The 19592-nt window shown below is 45.0% G+C and overlaps 2 protein-coding genes across 4 annotated transcripts in view; both read right to left on the bottom strand.

Moving 5' to 3' along the window:
- Positions 1-249: 249 nt before the first annotated feature.
- Positions 250-4305, bottom strand: arl6 (ARF like GTPase 6). 3 transcript variants are annotated; one of them, XM_084667406.1, is made up of 8 exons: positions 4108-4305; positions 3457-3601; positions 3295-3356; positions 2856-2924; positions 2662-2756; positions 2324-2453; positions 2171-2226; positions 250-1408 (listed from the first exon to the last, which is right to left on the bottom strand). In XM_084667406.1, exons 2-8 carry the CDS (start codon positions 3577-3579, stop codon positions 1383-1385), a joined length of 561 nt encoding a protein of 186 aa, XP_084523532.1. In that variant the 5' UTR covers positions 3580-3601; positions 4108-4305; the 3' UTR covers positions 250-1382. The 3 variants fall into 3 exon arrangements, with proteins under 3 accessions (XP_084523532.1, XP_084523531.1, XP_084523533.1); XM_084667405.1 differs by having other exon boundaries at positions 3975-4305; XM_084667407.1 differs by having other exon boundaries at positions 4222-4295.
- A 105-nt stretch (positions 4306-4410) lies between these two features.
- The window catches only part of LOC146260823 (ephrin type-A receptor 6-like), a 33856-nt gene continuing 18674 nt past the window's right edge, over positions 4411-19592 (bottom strand). Inside the window, exons 6-19 of the mRNA XM_084667404.1 lie at positions 18685-18840; positions 17950-18282; positions 13248-13372; positions 12720-12882; positions 12480-12588; positions 11328-11398; positions 10400-10525; positions 9540-9725; positions 8765-8826; positions 8255-8464; positions 7781-7930; positions 7170-7363; positions 6838-6987; positions 4411-6114 (exon numbers count right to left, since the gene is read on the bottom strand). Coding sequence (XP_084523530.1) covers positions 6000-6114; positions 6838-6987; positions 7170-7363; positions 7781-7930; positions 8255-8464; positions 8765-8826; positions 9540-9725; positions 10400-10525; positions 11328-11398; positions 12480-12588; positions 12720-12882; positions 13248-13372; positions 17950-18282; positions 18685-18840 — 2150 coding nt within the window. The 3' untranslated portion in view covers positions 4411-5999. The remainder of the gene's footprint in view (positions 6115-6837; positions 6988-7169; positions 7364-7780; positions 7931-8254; positions 8465-8764; positions 8827-9539; positions 9726-10399; positions 10526-11327; positions 11399-12479; positions 12589-12719; positions 12883-13247; positions 13373-17949; positions 18283-18684; positions 18841-19592) is intronic.

The following is a 19592-nucleotide window of genomic DNA, read 5'->3' on the forward strand; positions in this document are numbered from 1 at the left end:
TGGGGTTGAGTTCTAATTAAGTCACCGGCAGATGGCTCGCACGCCCTCCAAGCTGCCCACGAGGCTGAACCACCACGAAGTGCCTGCTAGTGGTCGCAATCACAAACACCCAAAAACTGTTAACGAAATCATGTGAACGAACCCGGTGTCGCCGTTAAGCAGCAGCTGTCCGTGCACAGTAAACTCTCTGCTGAGCAGGGTACAGGGTGGATATGGGAAAAGCAGTAGTGACTTCAAATGATGACAATATTAATTAATCACGCTCATTTATTTTGCCCAAGCACGTATACGTTGCAATGTGTACATTATCAACAACATTTGAATACAAATTCTCTACAGTAAATCTAACCTTAATAGTACAAACGATACAATAACTGAGGATGCTTTGACTACTACAAACAATCCAGACACTTCCTTATCACCTTTACTTTACAATGAAGAATGGGAAAGTACTGAGACGTTCGATCAAGACTTGATATCACCTGAGCACCAAAATGTACTGTGCCTTGACTAGAACGATTTCATATTCAAATATACAATCATAAAACAGAATGGATGAATTTTAATTTAAAAAAAACCTCCTTAACCCACAAGAAAATACCTGCTATTGTAAAAATCAAGCATCATATCATAAATGCAGGTTACAAACAGACTGGTACATTTGGGATGACACTGGAGATGACATACTAGCATTGCTAGGTCCAACTGTATTCATGAAAAGTCCTAAACATAATGTTACTTCACATGTGAACTTCCAGGAGGCATGTACGGCCTTCCATTAGCAGGTGATGATTTGAAATGAAAACCAGCATATTTGTCTCACTTGATTGGTAATAGATAAGGCATCATATCTATCAGTTAGTTTTCAGGACTAACATGAGAACTAACATGAACCTGTTTATATATATATCTATCTATATCTGATATCTCTATATACATCTCACTAGACACTTTATTATACAATTATTTAGTACAGTTATTTACGAAAAGATCAACTGAAAGCATATCATTCATATTGAATGTTCTGTCGTTTTTGGAAGTTAACTTTTCCCCTACAAATAACAAACTGCCAAGTCTCCATGAAGACGGAACATCTTCTGTTAGCTGCAGAAGTCACACTCTATCCCCTCCCTCTACATCTGCTCACCTAACGAGGTGTTCCTAACAGCTGCTTCTAAGACCAGCTTCTCACTCCCAAACACTGATGATGGAAAATGGGGAAGTGTTTGACTGGCTTCAACGTGTGGGTTTAAAGAGAGAGATGGCAAGCGTGTGTGTATGGGAAGTGGGGTGAGGGTTTTCCGCCTGTGGTGGGACTTCACCGTTGCGTTGGTTACCGTGTCTAGGGCGCAGGTGTTTCCCCTGGGAGGTCCTCTATGACCTCACGTTCTCATCGTTCTGATCTGATCTGGAAACAACAACAACAACAATGAGGAATCGAACGGAGGAGGACGGTTTAGGGTTCAGGACGATGTGTAGTCGATGTGTAGTCACTTTGAATATGGACTCATTTTAATGTGTTCGAAGGGATGAAACGTTCCTGTATATAGAACCGAAACGCTGAATGTACTTGTCTAGTTCTGAATTTAACTGAATACATTCAAAATGCACAAAAGCAACAAGTTGTGTGGTACAAGAAACAATTCCTGATTTAATGTCACATTAACACTGTTGACTGGCACTGACAGGACCCCTTTCTAGAGGGGTTTATGTTAATTGGCTCTGGAGGATAAACAGCAAAGGTGCCTAAGGATGGTAAGTAAAAGTTATTTTGGGATACATTTCAGGTGCAGGAAAGGTAATATATTGTATAATATTTTAGGTACGACAACAATAACATTTAAAAAGAGCAGTCGTAAACCCAATAAACTAAAGGGAGATGGGACTTTCTACCATATTCCACTGCTACAAACTCATTAAACTCATTAACTCATCAATTACCACAGAACACAACTGGAAGGTCTCATAGAAAATACTTACAGTGAAATTTGCTCTAAAGATGAAGTCAAACCAGAACATTAAAGCAGGAAAGGAAAAGAATTGTGATGGGCAATGATTGAAAAAGTGTATTTTTGCAGTAAATCAGTATTTCAATATATCCCAGGATTGAGTGAGTGTCTTCAATAAGGTTCATGTGAATGTTAGTGAGAAGGGTACATCCAAATGGTACCTTGTAGCCAGTCCACTCCTTCTTGTAAACCCTCTCCTTTGACAGCATCGCTGGCGCTGAAACAGACACAAAGCAAAGGTCATATCAGTGATTCCTCAAGGACAAGAAATCCTGTTCTGTTAGGTGCACTATACTGTGTGTGTGTGTCCCTACCAGATGTGCCAGGGTTTGTCTTTGATGTTTTCCAGACAGAGTAGCTGGGAGACTTTTACTGAAGACAGGGCATCTCGAACATCCATCTTGTTGGCAAAGAACAAGATGGGTATCCGTCTGTGCTTTATGTCTGCATGCAATGGAACAGAGTTAATGCAAAATCCAGCAATACCACGTACATTATTTCAGACTTAAAACTCGTCATATTTCTTATAAAAAGTATGCAATACATTTGGCTAACGTATTTGTTGACAAAAAACATAATCCCCAAAGTTCTTTGAAAGACCTTACAAGGTACATCCACACCCAACCAAATCAATGGTTGGACAACAACAAACCTGGATGGTTAAAGAGTGTATCCAACTCTTCTTTGGCCACCACCATTCTCAACTTGTCACTGCTGTCGATGACAAATATGATGGCTTGACCCTCCCTTGGGGGAGGGGTGGGGGGGGACAACAAGACAAGTCAGAAGGACTCCCTGGAGAATGGTCATGGGATTCACTCAAATTCCAAGTGGAGAAAAACTCACTTGTAATAGTGCTCCCACAGGTTCCTGTATCTTCCTTGGCCTGACATGTCAAAAACTGTGAAGGAGAGACTGGAGAGGAGAAAGAAATGTGTCTACATTTGACATTTTAGTCATTTAGCAGACGCTCTTATGCATAGCGACTTACAGTAAGTACAGGGACATTTTCCCTGAGGCAAGTAGGGTGAAGTGCCTTGCCCAAGGATATGTCATTTTTCATGGCCGGGAATCAAACCGGCAACCTTTTGATTAATAACCGGTCTGCTACTTAACGGACAGTTGTAGGCCTACATCTTCAATTAATGGCATTTCAAAAGAGACTAACAATACAGACAGTCAGGGCATGCATTTTTATCATTGGGTATTAGACCACTGGGAATAAAAACTTTGCTGCTGCAATGCTCAACCACAATATCAAACACTAAAATGTCTCAGAAATTACCTTGAAGTCTTGAACTTCTCTATACTGAAGCCAATGGTTGGGACAATGTCTTGTGCCTGGGCCTGCAGGACAAAACCAGCGAGTAGTCATACATCGATTTGTCACAATGACACAGCTAGTATGGTTTATATATGATTCCAAAGCTGAGTAGGGAGGACTTACATTGGATGGTTTGAGTTGATTGATGATGGTTGTTTTCCCACTGTTGTCCAGACCCAGGCACAACACGTTCACCTCCTTCTTCTTTAAACCGAGCCATCCCGCTAGTTTGTCGAACAGCCCCATTGGCAGGTTTATTCCAGATCAACTGGTGACAGCAGAAAACAGACGTCAAAATATAACGGGAGAATGGTAAATATCTAGCAAAAGTGGTGTTCGATACTTGAAAGCCCAGCAGATGACTGCTCTGCAATCGTAGGCGTAGCTAACGACGTGCAGGTGAACGATAATCCGCTTCTAGTTTATGCTACAACTATATTGGCTTGCAAATTGTAGCTAGCCAACTAGCTATCAACCAACAATGCAATCACACTAAAAAAACAAATCGACTGACTTCACAAATTATTGTGCACATTTCCAAGTAAGTAAGCTCTTTACTACTAGCTAGCCATACAACGTTCATCAAACGACGTACATACATTCATGACATAGCTAGCTAGCAGATACAGCAACTAAACTACCTGTGCTGGTTAGCCGCTACCAGTAGCTACAGAGGCTAACTTAGGTAGCCTCCAGTACTTTAGCGAGCACTAGCTTGTATTAGCAAAGGTTGGCAAATAAGCAGCATCTCCCCCTTGTTTAAAATCCTTGTACCCGCAAATAATGGCCAAATTCGCGTTCCAAAATGTTGCTTCGACAAAATGAAAGAGCACGATATCGAAATGTGTCAGCCCGAAGACACGTTTTTATTCATTTTGTCAGTCTTACAGTGAGTTGTAAAGCCAAACATAGAGGACTATTTACACCGAGTTGCCAGGAGACGACGACGATGACTTTTAGCTCAAGGACACCACCTACTGGACTAATTCAAGGTTTCTACTAACAAAAATAAAAGTTTCGACTTTGATCAAGACGAATCGAGATGCATTTCAAAGAAGGGAAATAAATCAAGACACATTTCAATTGGCAGTTTCTTTAATAAATAAACATTCAGCCTATGTTGCAATCCAGATCATAGTCCTAATAAATTATACAAAAATAAACTACAACATCAAAAAATGAAAGATAATTCATTCAGTGTGCTACTCTATTTCTCAGAGTGCTCAGTGTCTCGAAGGGGGCTGTTCCCCACTTTGCCCTGAGCATCTGTTGTACAGATCCACCTGTTGAGAGTCCTCTATGTCCCAAAAATATGTTCATCATTGTTCAAGTGAGAGGAATGAATGAGGCTGTTTATTTGTGAGAGGGATTGTGTGTGTGTGTGTGTGTGTGTGTGTCTGTGTGCCTTGCAACTCTGGCACGTCTGCTTTCCAGAGACCCATCCTTACCCTGTGTGTTAACCCATGATCAATGTAGTATTGGCTGCCATCCACTTGCATCCCTTCTACACCACGCTTGACCCTTGAAGCTCAGTGCACTGCAATGCAAACATGGGTTTGAGACAATGTTCTCATAGCGAAAATTGTTGAAAGCTGAAACAAATTAAGAGATAGTTTTATTGTCCCTTTTTCTCAGACATTGAGCACAGCTTGGTGGTGGTGATTGCTTTTTTCTCCAATAACACAAACTGACCAATTCCTCTACCCTAGCTAGACACGGTCCACTATCAAACCCAACAGTACAATATGCACCTATCTAAAAGCAAGTGGTTGTACTGGAACAAAATAGGTAGTTCAGATGTCTTGTTTATATACAGTGTGCCTGAGGTGGTTTTGAGTTGACTAGTTTGATGCTGATCACTCTTAGTCCCGGGGAGAGATCTGCATACTGAGGAGAAATAAGGTTGTTGACTGACATTTGTAACTGAGGACATGTTAATAAAACTCGTCACAAAACATGACCGTCACACAAATACTGCATATTATCAAGTTTGATGGGTTACATATAGCCTACAATTCAAAAAATCGGATGACATTCATTTGTCTTCAATTCTGAAAATCTCTTATCTTACAATTGAGCCGCGTTTCCAGTTAAAAACTTGAAATGAACAAGAACGTCTTTAAGCCTAAAGTATAATCTCATAAATCCACGGTTGCAGTCTGGAGTCCATGTTATCTCAATTGACTTGAATATAATGAATGACACCAGCCAGTGTGTCAGTGTTCATTGCACAGTATGGTTCCTGTTCAACACACCACAGACAGTATACATTTAAACTATCAGACTTCCAGACAGTAATTGGTGTAATTTCCCTAAAATAATCCCAAAAGCAACAAATCCATTCCCATGAAAGTCTATGGGGCCAAGTTTAAAAAAGGCTTGAGTCAGTTATGCAGCCAGTTGAAGTTGATAACACAGAGGGGGCAAGGGGGGGGGGGAGATCATATCGCAGCTGCAAACCATGAGGAAGGGGGGATCATATCGCAGCTGCAAACCATGAGGAAGGGGGGAGATCATATCGCAGCTGCAAACCATGAGGAAGGGGGGGATCATATCGCAGCTGCAAACCATGAGGAGGGTGAGGTGTGCTTGAATGGGCTGAGAGAGGAAGAGCACGGTTGGGCTTTGATGGTGTGTGTTGTGGCCTCAGCCTGTTGGTACGGGGCTCAGACATGGAAGCCACTCTGCTGGACGTGGAGGAATTGCAGTCGCAAGGTCTGGATGCTGCTCACTATCCTCCTCTGGTGGCCGATGAGAGACACGCCAATACGCCGAACGTCACTGAGACAGAGGATGAGGGGGGGGGGGAGGGCAAGGGGGAGGGAGGAGGAGGAGGGGGGAGGAGGAGGAGGGGGGAGGAGGGCAAGGAGGAGGGAGGAGGAGGAGGGGGAGGAGGAGGAGGGGGGAGGAGGAGGAGGGGGGGGAGGGCAAGGAGGAGGGCAAGGAGGAGGAGGGGGGAGGAGGAGGAGGGGGGAGGAGGAGGAGGGGGGGGAGGGCAAGGAGGAGGGAGGAGGAGGAGGGGGGAGGAGGAGGAGGGGGGAGGAGGAGGAGGGGGGGGAGGGCAAGGAGGAGGGCAAGGAGGAGGGCAAGGAGGAGGGAGGAGGAGGGCAAGGAGGAGGGAGGAGGAGGAGGGCAAGGAGGAGGGAGAAGGGCAAGGAGGAGGGAGGATGAGGAGGAGGGAGGATGAGGAGGGGGGAGGAGGAGGAGGGCAAGGAGGAGGGGGGAGGAGGAGGAGGGCAAGGAGGAGGGAGAAGGGGAGGGCAAGGATGAGGGAGGAGGAGAAGGGGGGAGGAGGAGGAGGGAGGATGAGAAAGTAGTAAGGACATACATTTTTACATAAGTCGACATGGTACTTGCACTTCAAAAATCTATATAAAACATTTGACTTGTCACAGAATTTTAAAATAAGTATTTCCCAATACAGTGTAAAAAGACACTACTATGTACAGTGGTGCAGGTAGGATGAGGATTTGATACGTTTGGGAATCTCCCAACCACACTCACTCTATACTCATGGTAGAGACAGAGTCCAGGGTCGTGTACCCTGCAGCCAGGAAGTTGTTCTTGTATTGGCTCATCTTTATGGAGTCCAGCCAATCACCAATGGAGATGAACAATGGGTAGTCAGGCATGTCCTCTGGGGATTCTGGGAAACTAAATCGATAAATGCAAAAACATAAAGCATCAACACAAAAAGTAGAGCACTTTGTCTGCTTGTCTGTCTGTCTGGTTGTATATGTATGTCTGTATGAATGTAATTACACCCATCTCCACTCATCCACTCCATGCATCCTTCCATCCACTCATCTAGAACATGTAAGAATCAGTGCTGGTACCTTCGGACATTGTCTACCAGAGGGAGCAGGCTGCTGGGGTTACGTATCAGCTTGTCCAGGAAGGACACCACATCTGTGAAGTGTGGCCTCTGGCCTCGCTCCTTCTGCCAGCAGTGCAGCATCAGCTGGTGCAGGGCCACAGGGCAGCCCATGGGCGCAGGCAGTCGGTAGCCCTCCTCAATAGAGAGGATCACCTGTGGTCAGGAGGGCAGGGCTGAGGAACATGTGACCATCTCTGCAATTCCCAGATGTGATAAATACACCCTGAAGCTGGCCCCAGATACATTGAGGGCTGTGTGTTGATGTTTCACGTTTAAGTGCTGTGTATTGTATGCAGGTGGTGGTGGTGGTGGTGGTGGTGGGGGGGGGGGGGGGTATGCACAGTGTATCTCCCCAGCACTGACAGCTTCTCTTTATGGGATGACACTGGCTTCACACTGATAAATACATCAAATTGCTCCATAAATGGAACATTGCTGCACATTTGACTCTTAAATAACATTTCATATCTGAGCTGCCGGTTGGATTCAGTAACTACTATTTTAGCATGCGATAACCGATAACAATAAACAACGCCATAAACAGTAATAGATCATCAAGTCTTGACTCACATCCTGATTGGACATCTCCCAGTAGGGCCTCTCGCCGTATGACATCACCTCCCACATGACAATTCCATAGCTCCAGGCATCGCTGGCGGACGAGAACTTCCTGTAGGCGATGGCCTCGGGGGCGGTCCAGCGGATAGGAATCTTACCCCCCTGGAGAGGAAAAGAAGTCTAACTCGAAGAATAAACCTAATTCCGTCTGTTTTCTAATATTTCCATTTCCTCTGATGAAGCTCACAACTAAATACAACCTAGTGCACCTATGCTGATTCATGTCTGATGCCCTGCTCCTGGTAGTTCCTGTTGGCCTAGGTTAGGCCGAGGTTGGCCTAATCAACCAAGGATGTCAGTGAAACCTGGTCTAACCCTCATTGAAATACAGCTGCAGTCTAATATGAGGGTGCGTGTCTCATCCAAATGGAGGAGGGTGGGTGCGTGCTGTTTCTACTGTAGTGGTCGCAGGCTCTATCTAGTCACCGTGGTTGTGTAGGCAGCCTCAGGGTCATCCTCCAGGATCCTGGACAGGCCGAAGTCGGACACCTTGCACACCAGGCCCTCGTCCACCAGGATGTTGCGCGCGGCCAGGTCGCGGTGCACATAGCCCATGTCTGACAGGTAGGTCATACCAGAGGCGATGCCACGGAGCATGCCCACCAGCTGGATCACAGTGAAGTGGCCGTCGTGTTTCTGTTAGGGAGGGCATGGGGGGGGGGGGGGGGCGGGGGGCGGGGGTAAGGCAAGGTGTCACAGATATGTACAGAGACAATCACACGCACACATAAAGGGACACAAGATAACAGTGTTTAAGGACGCGGCCCTGAAACAAAGGCCGACATCTTCACATCTCGACGCTGAACACGACATGCGAACGTTGCATGTGTCACAAAAGAAACAACGAACAATTATAATGTGACGTACAATGTCCGTGACACGACATGAGCGGTAGCCCCAGTGATGTGGTGCAACATAGTGGTGTGTGTTTCTCACCCTCAGGAAGGAGTCCAAAGCTCCGTTCTCCATGAACTCCACCACGATCATCACCGGCCTGCCTGGGAGACAAGACAAAGCCGCTTCAGTGAGGAGGAATGTGTGTGAGTTTCTGTGTGAGCGCCTTGCTGTGCTGTCTGTGCGTTTCTGCACTCAATGAAATAAATCGTCTTCTCTGTTGTTATGACGTTGAGTGGGCGAAGGTGAATGAGCATTGTCCGACCCTCACTTCTCCTGCTGAAGCAACGACTACTGAAGCTTCTGGCTTCCCTAATGGGAGCAGCAGGGCCGCAGTGACCTGCAGCGGGAGGATGCTGCCTCAGGCTTAGTTAGCTCAGGGCTTCCATCATCACAGTCCTCCAGCTGGGTGGAAGGTGAGCTGAACGCTGAAAGGGAACCGTGGGGAGAACAAAAGTGGGGAACCGGAGAGAATAAAGCTGAGGGGAGGGAGGATGAGGGAGGAGGAGGAGAGAGAGGGGGCTCTTGTGTTGGTAATTAGGAGAGATGTCTTCCTTTGGCCTGCATAAAGCCCATTTACACAGACATGGCCATTAGCTACGGAGTGAAAACAACACAATCAGACTTGCACCCATACACACACACACACACGTACACGCAGGCCAAGTCAGCAGATGTAGTATGAATCAGTAGTATTATGCAAACAGGTCTTGTATCAGACGCTGTGAAGTGAGACACTGAGTCTCAGATGTACTATACCCACACACACACTGACTGATCCAACAATTACATTTTTCAGTTGGTATTTTCTACTTACTTTTGGTGACTACTCCCTCCAGCCTAATGATGTTGGGGTTGTCAAACTGTCCCATAATGCTGGCCTCTCGCAGGAAGTCCCATCTTTGCCGCTCCACATATCCTCCCTTCAGTGTCTTGATGGCAACGGAGATCTCTTTTTTCCCTGGGGTTCGCAAGCGCCCGCTACACACCTCCCCAAACTCCCCTACACATACAGACACACACACACATACACGTAGGCACACATCAAATATTGGGTCCTATTCCCACGTTACATGGTTTGCCTATTGTAGGAAGATCTATATTGAGTGGGCGTTATTCCTTTGACATTCAAAAGAAGCTCCTGTCATTCCCCCAGGTATACAGTACAGTGCAGTAGCATAACGCCTCCACCAGGTGACAGTCACTTAACATGAGCTCCCACAGTCAGAGAGTGGCCTGCTTCAGAAATCCTCTCCTGGAAAAGAGAAAGACAATCTGCTCTATTTTATGGATCGCCGGCTTCTCTCGCCACGGCAACCGACTTCTTCTCTGTTCCAGAAGTGGAACTGTTTAATGTCTTCCCTTCTGCTCCTCTAAGCTGAAATAAAAGACTGGAACGGAGCTGACTGAAGGGGCTGGTGGCTGACTGACTGAGGGGGTTATTGTGGGATCTGTGAAATTAAAAGGGATTGTTTAACATCACAGAGGCTTTTCCCTCACAGCGAGGAGGAGGCTGTGCGCGGATAGGGTTTAATCTGGCCTGTTCTCACTTTCGATGCTGAGTGTGTTAGACACGGCAGCTTCGGGTAAAGCTCCTCTTTAGAGGCAGGTGTGTGTTCTACGTGCGTGTCCATGTGTGCGTGCAAGCGCATGCCGACGGGTGACTTTCGACCTCACCCGCTCCAATCACTCTCTCGATGCGTATGCGGGAGGGGTCGATCTCCTTGGCAAACTCGTGAACAGCCTGGGTTGGGTCTTCGTAAGTGTCTGGATCCACATATGTCTTTATGCCAGGAAAGGGAACTGGACAGGAGAGGACAGAAAACAATGAGCATATGGAGGTAAATACCTCATCTAGTGAGGACAGTTATATAAGTTGGCTGTCTGGATTAATCCGGTTTACATGGCTAAAACTGATCTACAGATAGTCTAATGAACCCATTTTCATCTTTTTGGATTTGACTCAGAATGTCTGGGGACATGCGGAGGGACTGTAGTGTGGCACCTTATGTGGTCAATAACCAGTCTCTGACACCTGTAGTCTTCTGAGATAAAGCCCAAGCAGTGTAATAGTATCATGGTAAACTGTGAGCAAGATGGAAACTGAGTTCACCTCAAAAGCAGCAAATCAGCAAGCTTTATTATAGAGCACTTAAAACCCACAATCAATTCACATGGATAATTTACAAGTCTAATTGGCTGTATAAGGGAATGTTAATTCTGCTCCAGTATTCTAAAAGTGGGAAATATGTTCAGTATGCAGTGTGCCAGGGACTGCAGGCAGAACATCATCAGTTCACCCACACACACACACACACACACACACACACACACACACACACACACACACACACACACACACACACACACACACACACACACACACACACACACACACACACACACTCTCTGCACTGCTCATCTGTTTATCTATCCTCATTTTAACCAGCTGGTTTGCTAAACATACATGTTTGTGTGTGTTTATGTGTGTATGTGTGTGTATGTGAGTCAGAGTTCATCTGTGTGCCCAGTGTATGAACTGTGCTGTTTAGATGGAACAAACTGCAATGTAAATTAAATATCCACATGCAGAACTGTGTTTCACCATGTCCACTGTGATAATGCGTCCTCCTCTTGTCCGCAGACTTCATCTTAGACTTGATGTACCACTGGCACCTTACAGAGGAAACAGGAAATCGTGGGGTCAGAGACTGCCCCACAGGACACACCCCTCTCTCCAGACACAAGCCAATGCTTTTATGGCTTTCTTTTCATTTTTGTTTCATTTTATTATATCTATTTTTGTATTTTTCCTTCTAAATTCTATGATTCTATTTTCCCCACGACTTCAGTTTGGTAGCTTTTATCCAGCTTACTCCCTGGTGAGGGCAAGTGGGCAGGGAAGTAACTTTCATGTAATTGGTAGTTCAAAATAGTGAAAGACAGAGTGAGGGAGAGGGGCATGGGGTTCTCACATTAACATCCCACTCTGCACCAATAGCACTCATATCTCCCACTTTAGGAAACCGAATGGAAGAGTGATTACGCAATTATTTATGTAGAGGCACTGCCTGTCATAGCATGTTACTGCCCACGATGGCACTTATTAAACACTCAAACACTTAATCCTTTTTAGCTGCAGTTCACATGTACATTTAATACCAGTTGTAGGTTATTGTGTGTGTGTTTAGTTACAGTTGTGGGCTACCATGTGTCTGTTTACATCTCAGGCAGAGGTGATGTGTGTTTCTGTGCCCTGGGTCTGACAGTAGCCTGACAGTCTGTGTCCCCTCTATCCACAGAGAGCCAATGGGAGGAGACAGCCGGCAGAAGCACTGAATGCAGGGTAATTAGGTGGAAAAGAGGCTCAGCCAATCGGAAAATGAGAACGACTGCTTGGTGGCCACGGTGTCCATTAAGAGACGCTCGATTGAATTGGATCACACTTCGGGATAATAAGAGATAGATAAAGAGAGAGAAAGAGAGAGAGAGAGAGAGAGAGAGAGAGAGAGAGAGAGCGAGAGAGAGAGAGAGAGAGAGAGAGAGAGAGAGAGAGAGAGAGAGAGAGAGAGAGAAAGAGAGAGAGAGAGATTTTGGGAGAGAGGAAAACATATTGGGTAAAGGAGAACTAGACTGAGAGAGAAATAAAGACAGACCAAGGGAAATATAGACAGAACAAGAGAAATACTGGGACAGAAAAAGTGAGCCAGGGAAAGAGAGAAAGACAGAGAGACAGTTCAGTTGCAGTATCTCATACCGTCCAGTGATGAGAAGGAAGAGAGTAAGGATGACCAATAAAGAAAAGCCGCCCACCGCTGCTGTGACAACCACCAGCACCTGACCCTGATCAGCCACCATTTCCGAACCTGGGGAGAGAGCAGAGCCACACTATGTAACACACACACACAAATCCCCTTTTTTCTCCAAATCACAGCCAAACAAACACTTAATCACTCTCTCACACTCACACACACACACACATTGCCTCCGGGCTTACTCTCTGCTGCGGTAGAAAACTCAAACTTGGGGCTGTAGGCAGTGTAGCCAGTGGTGGTGCGAGCGCGCACGTGGAACACGTAGAGGGTGGAGGGATGGAGGCCTGTTACCACCACGCTGGGGGTCTTGGTGCGCGTCGACGAGTAGCTCAGCTGTTCCTGCTCCTGGCGGGAGACACGCCACAACACATAACATATATAATACTATGACAATAATAACACACAAGTACACACAACTAAACAGGTTAGGCCGGTCGTGCTTGTAGCTCAGAGCCCTTTTCTAAAGCAATAATGTACAGTGAATTTGAATGATTTTTTCTGGATATCTGCACTTTTAGCTCTGATCATAGATAGTCTTTGTACAGACCTCTGCATTTAATATAAACCTATTTGAAAGTGCTTAGAGTTTATGGTTGTGTTCTGTGGTAGTAGTGTTTATTTACTAGACTCAGTAGACTAAGAATAGATTTAGTAGACTTTGGTCTGTTGACAGTAGACTTAGAAGATAAACATGGTTGCAGAGCACATACCTTCTCATAGTACTTGATCTCATAGTCCAGAATCACCAGTGCGAGCTGCTCCACCTCTGTCCAGGAGAGGGCAATACTATTTTGGGAGGACCAGTCCATACGTACCACACCCACCAGAGAAGGACCTGAACACCGGGACACATTTTGACCATATTCAGCATAGCCAGCCCTCAAAATCTGTGGATGATTTTCTGTCTGTTAAGTGTGGTGCAGGACAATCATATATCAGACATAGTATGTAATATAGTAGGACAGTACACACTTATACACCCAGGGGCGGATCTAGAGATTTTCATTCTGCGTGGCAATGGGGTGGCAGAAGGAAGTTGTTGGGTGGCCTCCTGGAGGCGAATCAAACCCAAAGTAAGTGGGTACAGTACTCCCTACGGTAAATGATTAGGCTAGAACATTGTAAATTAAATTAAACAGTAACATTAATATTATTTATTGAAATGTTCTGTAATGTACAAATAATATTTTTCCATGGGAAGATTGAGGTTCATGTTGTTTAATTGTAACTTGTTTCACTACATGCTCTTATGGTTCTTCCCTTTGGGACTGTTTTTTCCACAATGTATGTTTCATGTTTTGGCTACCAGATATGTTTGGGGCTATGTCGTTGTTATGATCAGAGACCTATGCACTTTTGTAAAGCTCTCTCTTGGAAGTCACTTTGGATGAAAGTGTCTGCTAAATGTATAAAAAAAATTGGGATGGCAGTATTTTTTATTGGGGTGGCAGCTGCCACCCCTTGCCACCCCTTAGATCCGCCACTGTATACACCTATGTAGCTATTTGTGAATAGCGCTTAAACATTTATTAAAAAACAGAAACAGACATTTAATCAGAGACAGAAAGGTGATGCAGAGATAAGACATTTTATTGTGTTTGTGAAAATTATATTTCTGCAGCTGATTGCATGTGGGTGTGTGTGCAGGTCTAAATGTGTGTGTGTGTAAGACAGGCAAAGCATGTGTTTGTGTGCTTGCTTTTGGTGTATTTGGTGTATTTCTGTGTGTGTGTGTGTGTGTGTGTGTTTGTGTGTGCGCCTAGACGTAGCAGACTTGATTGAATTTCTCCCAGGTAAATATTCACTCAGGGCATAGCTGAGCTGCCACCTGGGTAATAACAGCATGTGTTAGAGTAATGACTCTAACTGTTAATACTGCTATGCAAATCTAGGGCTTGTACGAGGTGGAGGAGACGTGGGGAGGGAGAGGGAGGGAGGGACCGGGAAAGAGATAGTGAGTAATGGAGGTAGGGAGAGACTGAGTGAGTTCAAAGACGAAAGAAAGAGGGTAAAGGAAAGAGTTAGAACGATGAGAGATAGAGGAAGGACAGAGGGAGGCGGTGAGAGGGGAAGCAAGCAGCAAATGTACAGAAGAAGGAGGGATTTGAGAAAGTGATAGAGGGGCAGAAGAGAAGAAAGAGAAAATGAAAAATGATTGCGGTCTGCAGGGATCAGGACTAATCATGCTCTCGCTAGCTATTGTACTTTCCTCTATAATTCCATCCTGTCTGGACTCTAATGACTGAAATGCAAACGAGACCTTGGTCAATCCATTAAGATGTAGGCCTAATGTAATTCAAGCAAAATTCAGACATTGAGAACGCAACAAAGTTTTCTCTAAACGCAAAATGGTTAGGCTGGGCTCCTCACAACAAAGTCCAATACATTGCAATATAATATAATACATTGCAATATAATACTAAACTATTCAAGACATTCCAGTTTGTCTTTAACTTTGATATTTCGCAGCTGCTCCCCAGTCAGCAGTAGTATGGTTGAATGGTTCGATGAATCTGTTTAAACCTAAAGACGAGCTAATGGAAACTCATTACCAAAGCCTCGACCTTCATCTGAATTCTAATTAGCTCTCCCCTCAGCTTAAAGGCCTTTCCATGGACTCTGAGGGGGATTAATCAATCTGGATTGTATGGATCCCAAGACATGCCTCCACGATAAAGAAATAATGATCAGTCCGGAGCCATCCAAGTATAGTGGATCACCAAAGCTGAAAGAGACTAAACCAAATCCATTGATCCACTTATTTTTAAGGGTTGAAAAGTAACACGGTGTAATGTATATGGTTGGATGGAACTCTCTAATGCACATGCTCCCTCTTAATTGGTTGGATGGATCTCTCCAATGCATATGCCCCCTCCTGATTGGTTGGATGGATCCCTCCAATGCACATGCTCCCTCCTAATTGGTTGGATGATTTTACTTGTGTGTGCCGACAGAAGAGCAGAGCATAGAAAGAGAGCATACACACTGTGTGAGTATGTGCAGTTATGTGTGTGTGTGTGTGTGTGTGCACATGCCTGCTTGTGTGTGTGCGCGGGGGTATGTGTGCATGCATGCGTGTGCATGTGCTCGCATGCTTGTGAGTGTATCACACACGTGTCCACCTTGGGCAAAAGCACAGGAGGGAGAGGTAGAGAAAAGATGTCCCTTGAGAGCATATCTCCCCCAGTAGCTGATCATAAAAATAGAAGGTGGCCTTATTCCCAGCACAGGAGGAGAGAACGGTGGAAAGATCCAGTCCCAGAAAGCACCACAATAACAGAGCTGAAGGAAAAGCTAGCACAATGTATTGTAGAGTATATTTAAGATGTACATTCATTAGGACTGTAATTATTGCTCTCTAATGCAGAATGAAGAGGTTTACGCACAAAGGACTGATTCACTTAAACGGACTCAATGCAAATCTTTACAATTGATTCAAATTCAGTAGTGCTAATTACTAACATGCAACACTAAAATACATTTATATTCTTAAATACTAATCCCCATAGTAATCCTGAACATTATGATAGGTATTATTTCAATCATATATTGATGGACCATCCTTAAATGAACATGTAATCCTAATGTACACACTGAATATATTTCGTGACATAATTGATGGCACGGTCTTAAAAAACTACTTATCGAGTGTACACAGACCACATGCAACAGCCAAGGAGAATTCATTAGTAGTATTGTTTGAATAAACTTAGCATAATTAAAAGCATAATGAGCAATTAATATCCCATTTGCATATGATAAGTGCCTGAGACTAAAACAAACCCTAGTTTAATGTGTTCTGGATGAAACCCCAGTCAAATGTAATTTGTTTGTTTCTCTGTGATCAATAATTTAATGATCAATGACCAATCCATCATAGAAACAAAATTACTTTTACGACTATGATGCAACAAGTCTGTCTCATATTTGACTAACTAACTAACTTCTGGATTAGTTCTTAAAGCAAAACTTTCCAACTGAGGCAGCATACAGCTCGGTGGCAAACACACGATCAGAAGCACTATTTGTTTTTGTGTGTCTGCCAGCATTCCTGCCTATGTGTGGTGTGAGTGTGTGTGTGTGTGTGTGGTGTGTGTGTGGTGTGTGTGTGGTGAGTGTGTGTGTGTGGTGTGTGTGTGTGGTGTGTGTGTGGTGTGTGTGTGGTGTGTGTGTGTGGTGTGTGTGTGTGGGTGTCGTGTGTGTGTGTGTGGTGTGTGTGGGTGTGGTGTGTGTGTGTGTGTGGTGTGTGTGTGTGTGGTGTGTAGCTCCCCAAGCTGAGCAGCCTGCCAGTCTGTTTGGTAATGAGAGAGTTTTTTGACGTTCCAGTTGCAGCTGCAGACTAGGGCGAGTTGACAGCCCCATTTTGACGAGTCAATTCCACCCCTCCCCCACAAAAAAGACACACACCCTGATGGAAAAGGCAAGCTGTTTCTCAGCCTCCGGAGAGAATATTTACATTTGTAAAAAAAATACAAAATCCCATCATCTTCCTTGGCTCTCACAGGGTGCTCTGTGTGTTCTAACCCACATTAATGTCAGCTCCAACGCTCACTTGCTTCTGCCGAGAGTCCACCGAACAGCATCAATTGAAAAGTGACTGTGATTTAACACACCTTTTGCCAGCCTTTGTGAACTGCGCTCATAGCTAAACCTTGAAATTGTATAAAGGGTAGCATTCGTCCTGCATACCAAACAGCAGGCCGAAGTCTCTACATCTGAATATCAAAAACTCCGGGACATACAGAAGGGGACAGAAAACATTCCCAAAAGAATTCCCCTTCCTGTTTGTGAAATGGTTCAACTCCTCAAGTTTCTTTGTATACTAAGGATGTTATAATAGTTTCTTTCCTGCAGCCTTGAAGACTGACAGACCCTTCAGACAGTCAGGCCCTACATTAGACACAGGGTCAGTCCACATGTCCGTCTCATTAGCAGAGAAAAGAAGAGAGGGGGAGAAAATATAGAAAGAGAGGGTAGGCGAGAGAGTGAGAGAGAGAGAGTGAGAGAGAGAGAGAGAGAGAGAGAGAGAGAGAGAGAGAGAGACATAGAGACATAGACGGACAGTGAGAGAGCGCAGAGCCCTGTGGGTGCGAGTGAGGCCCATACAGCCCAGGGGTAAATCCCTACCAATTACATCCCTAACGACATCATCATCCACAACTAAACACCCACAGGAGAGGAGCAGGCTGCTGCACTGCAGCGATAGAAGCTGTTCCACAGTTTATAGAGAAGACATGCAACTGTGTCAGTTGATAAAAAAATAGAATGGAATACAGTTCAGGAAAAATAACATTGGAAAGTCAATTTGAGACCATCCATACACACTGCGAAGGAACAACTAAAACCACTCGGTTGCTATGGAACTCTAAATCACTGCTCGCTTTGTAAAAAAACGATGCTTGACATACTTACCAGTCTGGTCAGTGGTGACGGTGATGTTGGCCAGGGAGCGTTCCGTCTGCCCCAGCCCCGACACACCATTGATCGCCTCCACATGGAAGGTGTAGTTGGCGTGAACGGCAAAGTCCAGCACCACCACAGAGGTTCCTGTCAGGCCCAGCGGGCGCGGCAAGAAGCGCAGGTCCACCTCGCAGGGCTCGCAGACCCCGCTGCCTGGGCAGCGCTGACACAGGACGTTGTACGTGAGGTCCTTCCTGCCGCCCATGTCGCTGGGCGGGGCCCACTGCAGGAAGAGGGCGGTCTCGTTGATGAGGGACACCAGGTGCCTGGGGGCTGAGGGGGACCCTGGAGGGAGGAAAGGAAGTGGTGTCATCCTACAGGGAACTCTTTTTAATCACTTGTCTGGAAACAATGTTGGCATCTTGATCACTAACATCCAAGCGACAAAGTCATGACCCTCCACTGAGTAATCTCTTTTCCTTCAGACTTGAAATAGAAAACAGGATATATAACCAGAGATCACATCTGCTTCCGTAACAACTCGATGTGACGACAACATAATAAACACCCTTTCTATTCTCCAACATGAGGAAAAGGGGCTTTCCCTGTTCAACCACTACATTTTCAGGCTTTTATCTCGATAGCTTTTAGTGTTTGTGGTGGCCTCTTTGTTGCCTAACTTTGGTAACAAGAGACGTAATTAGTCAGAGAAGAAGAAGAAACAGTGTAATTTGTAGGTGAACTGACTAGTGCAGGCCATTATAGAGGGGTCTTTAGCAGCCCGGTAGAATCCTTTTTCACAATGGCAGATGGTGGCAGCCTGGTCATGGCTGGAGCTGTGAGGAGGACACTTGGAACACTTGATGTTCCCGGCATGGGCCTTGTAGAAGCCTGGTTTACATGCTGCAGAAACAGAGAAAAAACGAGAAGGGAAAGCAAGAGAGAGAGTTATTGAAGGAAAGAGAACTGGTGCTGAATGTCTTATCGAGTTCAATGTAAAATATCATATCGCGCGCATCAACCGAGCAGATAACTGATCAATAGCAAGATTGATGTCTGACAGGGAGCTATAGAGACAAACATTAAGAATGTGAGATAACAGCTGCAGTGTCTCCATCACACTGCAGTGGGAGAAAAGTGTATCTGGTGCATTATCCAGGATTTAGAGAAACCACAGTGAAAACAGAACACTGAAACAAAAATGTTAGGAACACCAACATTAGATGCAATCTTGTCAGGCTGATAGAGCTCTCTGCATTCACATTAGGAAATGTAATTATGTGAGAGAGGGTAAGAAAGAGAGTAAGACAGAGAGAGAAAGAGAGAGAGAGAAAGAGAGAGAGTCAACAAAGCCACAAATCACACATTATTTTCATCACCGGAGCATCCATTATGTGATCACTGATATGATGGAAGGTAATTAGCCACTACTGTGTATGGACAGACTAAATGGGACAAATACCAGGCAAGGTTACCCCCATGGCCTAAATATGGTTACAGATTTTGTATGTGTGTTTATCGTGCGATTGTGGGAGTGTGTTTGCTTCCATGAACGAGCAAAAGAAAGAGCCAGTGTGCCGGAAAATGAATTCATACTCTCTTCTTTCGCAAGTAAACAATTTTATCATTAACATAGAGATAGTGCAGTATGAAAT

Source organism: Hypomesus nipponensis, chromosome 12 (assembly GCF_054491055.1).
Source record: "Hypomesus nipponensis isolate SF chromosome 12, ASM5449105v1, whole genome shotgun sequence".
Lineage (NCBI taxonomy): Eukaryota > Metazoa > Chordata > Actinopteri > Osmeriformes > Osmeridae > Hypomesus > Hypomesus nipponensis.

What these genes read in the sequence shown, in the direction of transcription:
- arl6 (XM_084667406.1), bottom strand. Translation starts at nt 3,579, where the DNA reads ATGGGGCTGTTCGACAAACTAGCGGGATGGCTCGGTTTAAAGAAGAAG. An exon ending in GAGAAGTTCAAGACTTCAAG is followed by an intron (nt 2,925 to 3,294) that starts GTAATTTCTGAG and finishes TCTCCTCTCCAG; the next exon opens with TCTCTCCTTCACAGTTTTTG. An exon ending in GACAAACCCTGGCACATCTG is followed by an intron (nt 2,227 to 2,323) that starts GTAGGGACACAC and finishes TGTCTGTTTCAG; the next exon opens with CGCCAGCGATGCTGTCAAAG.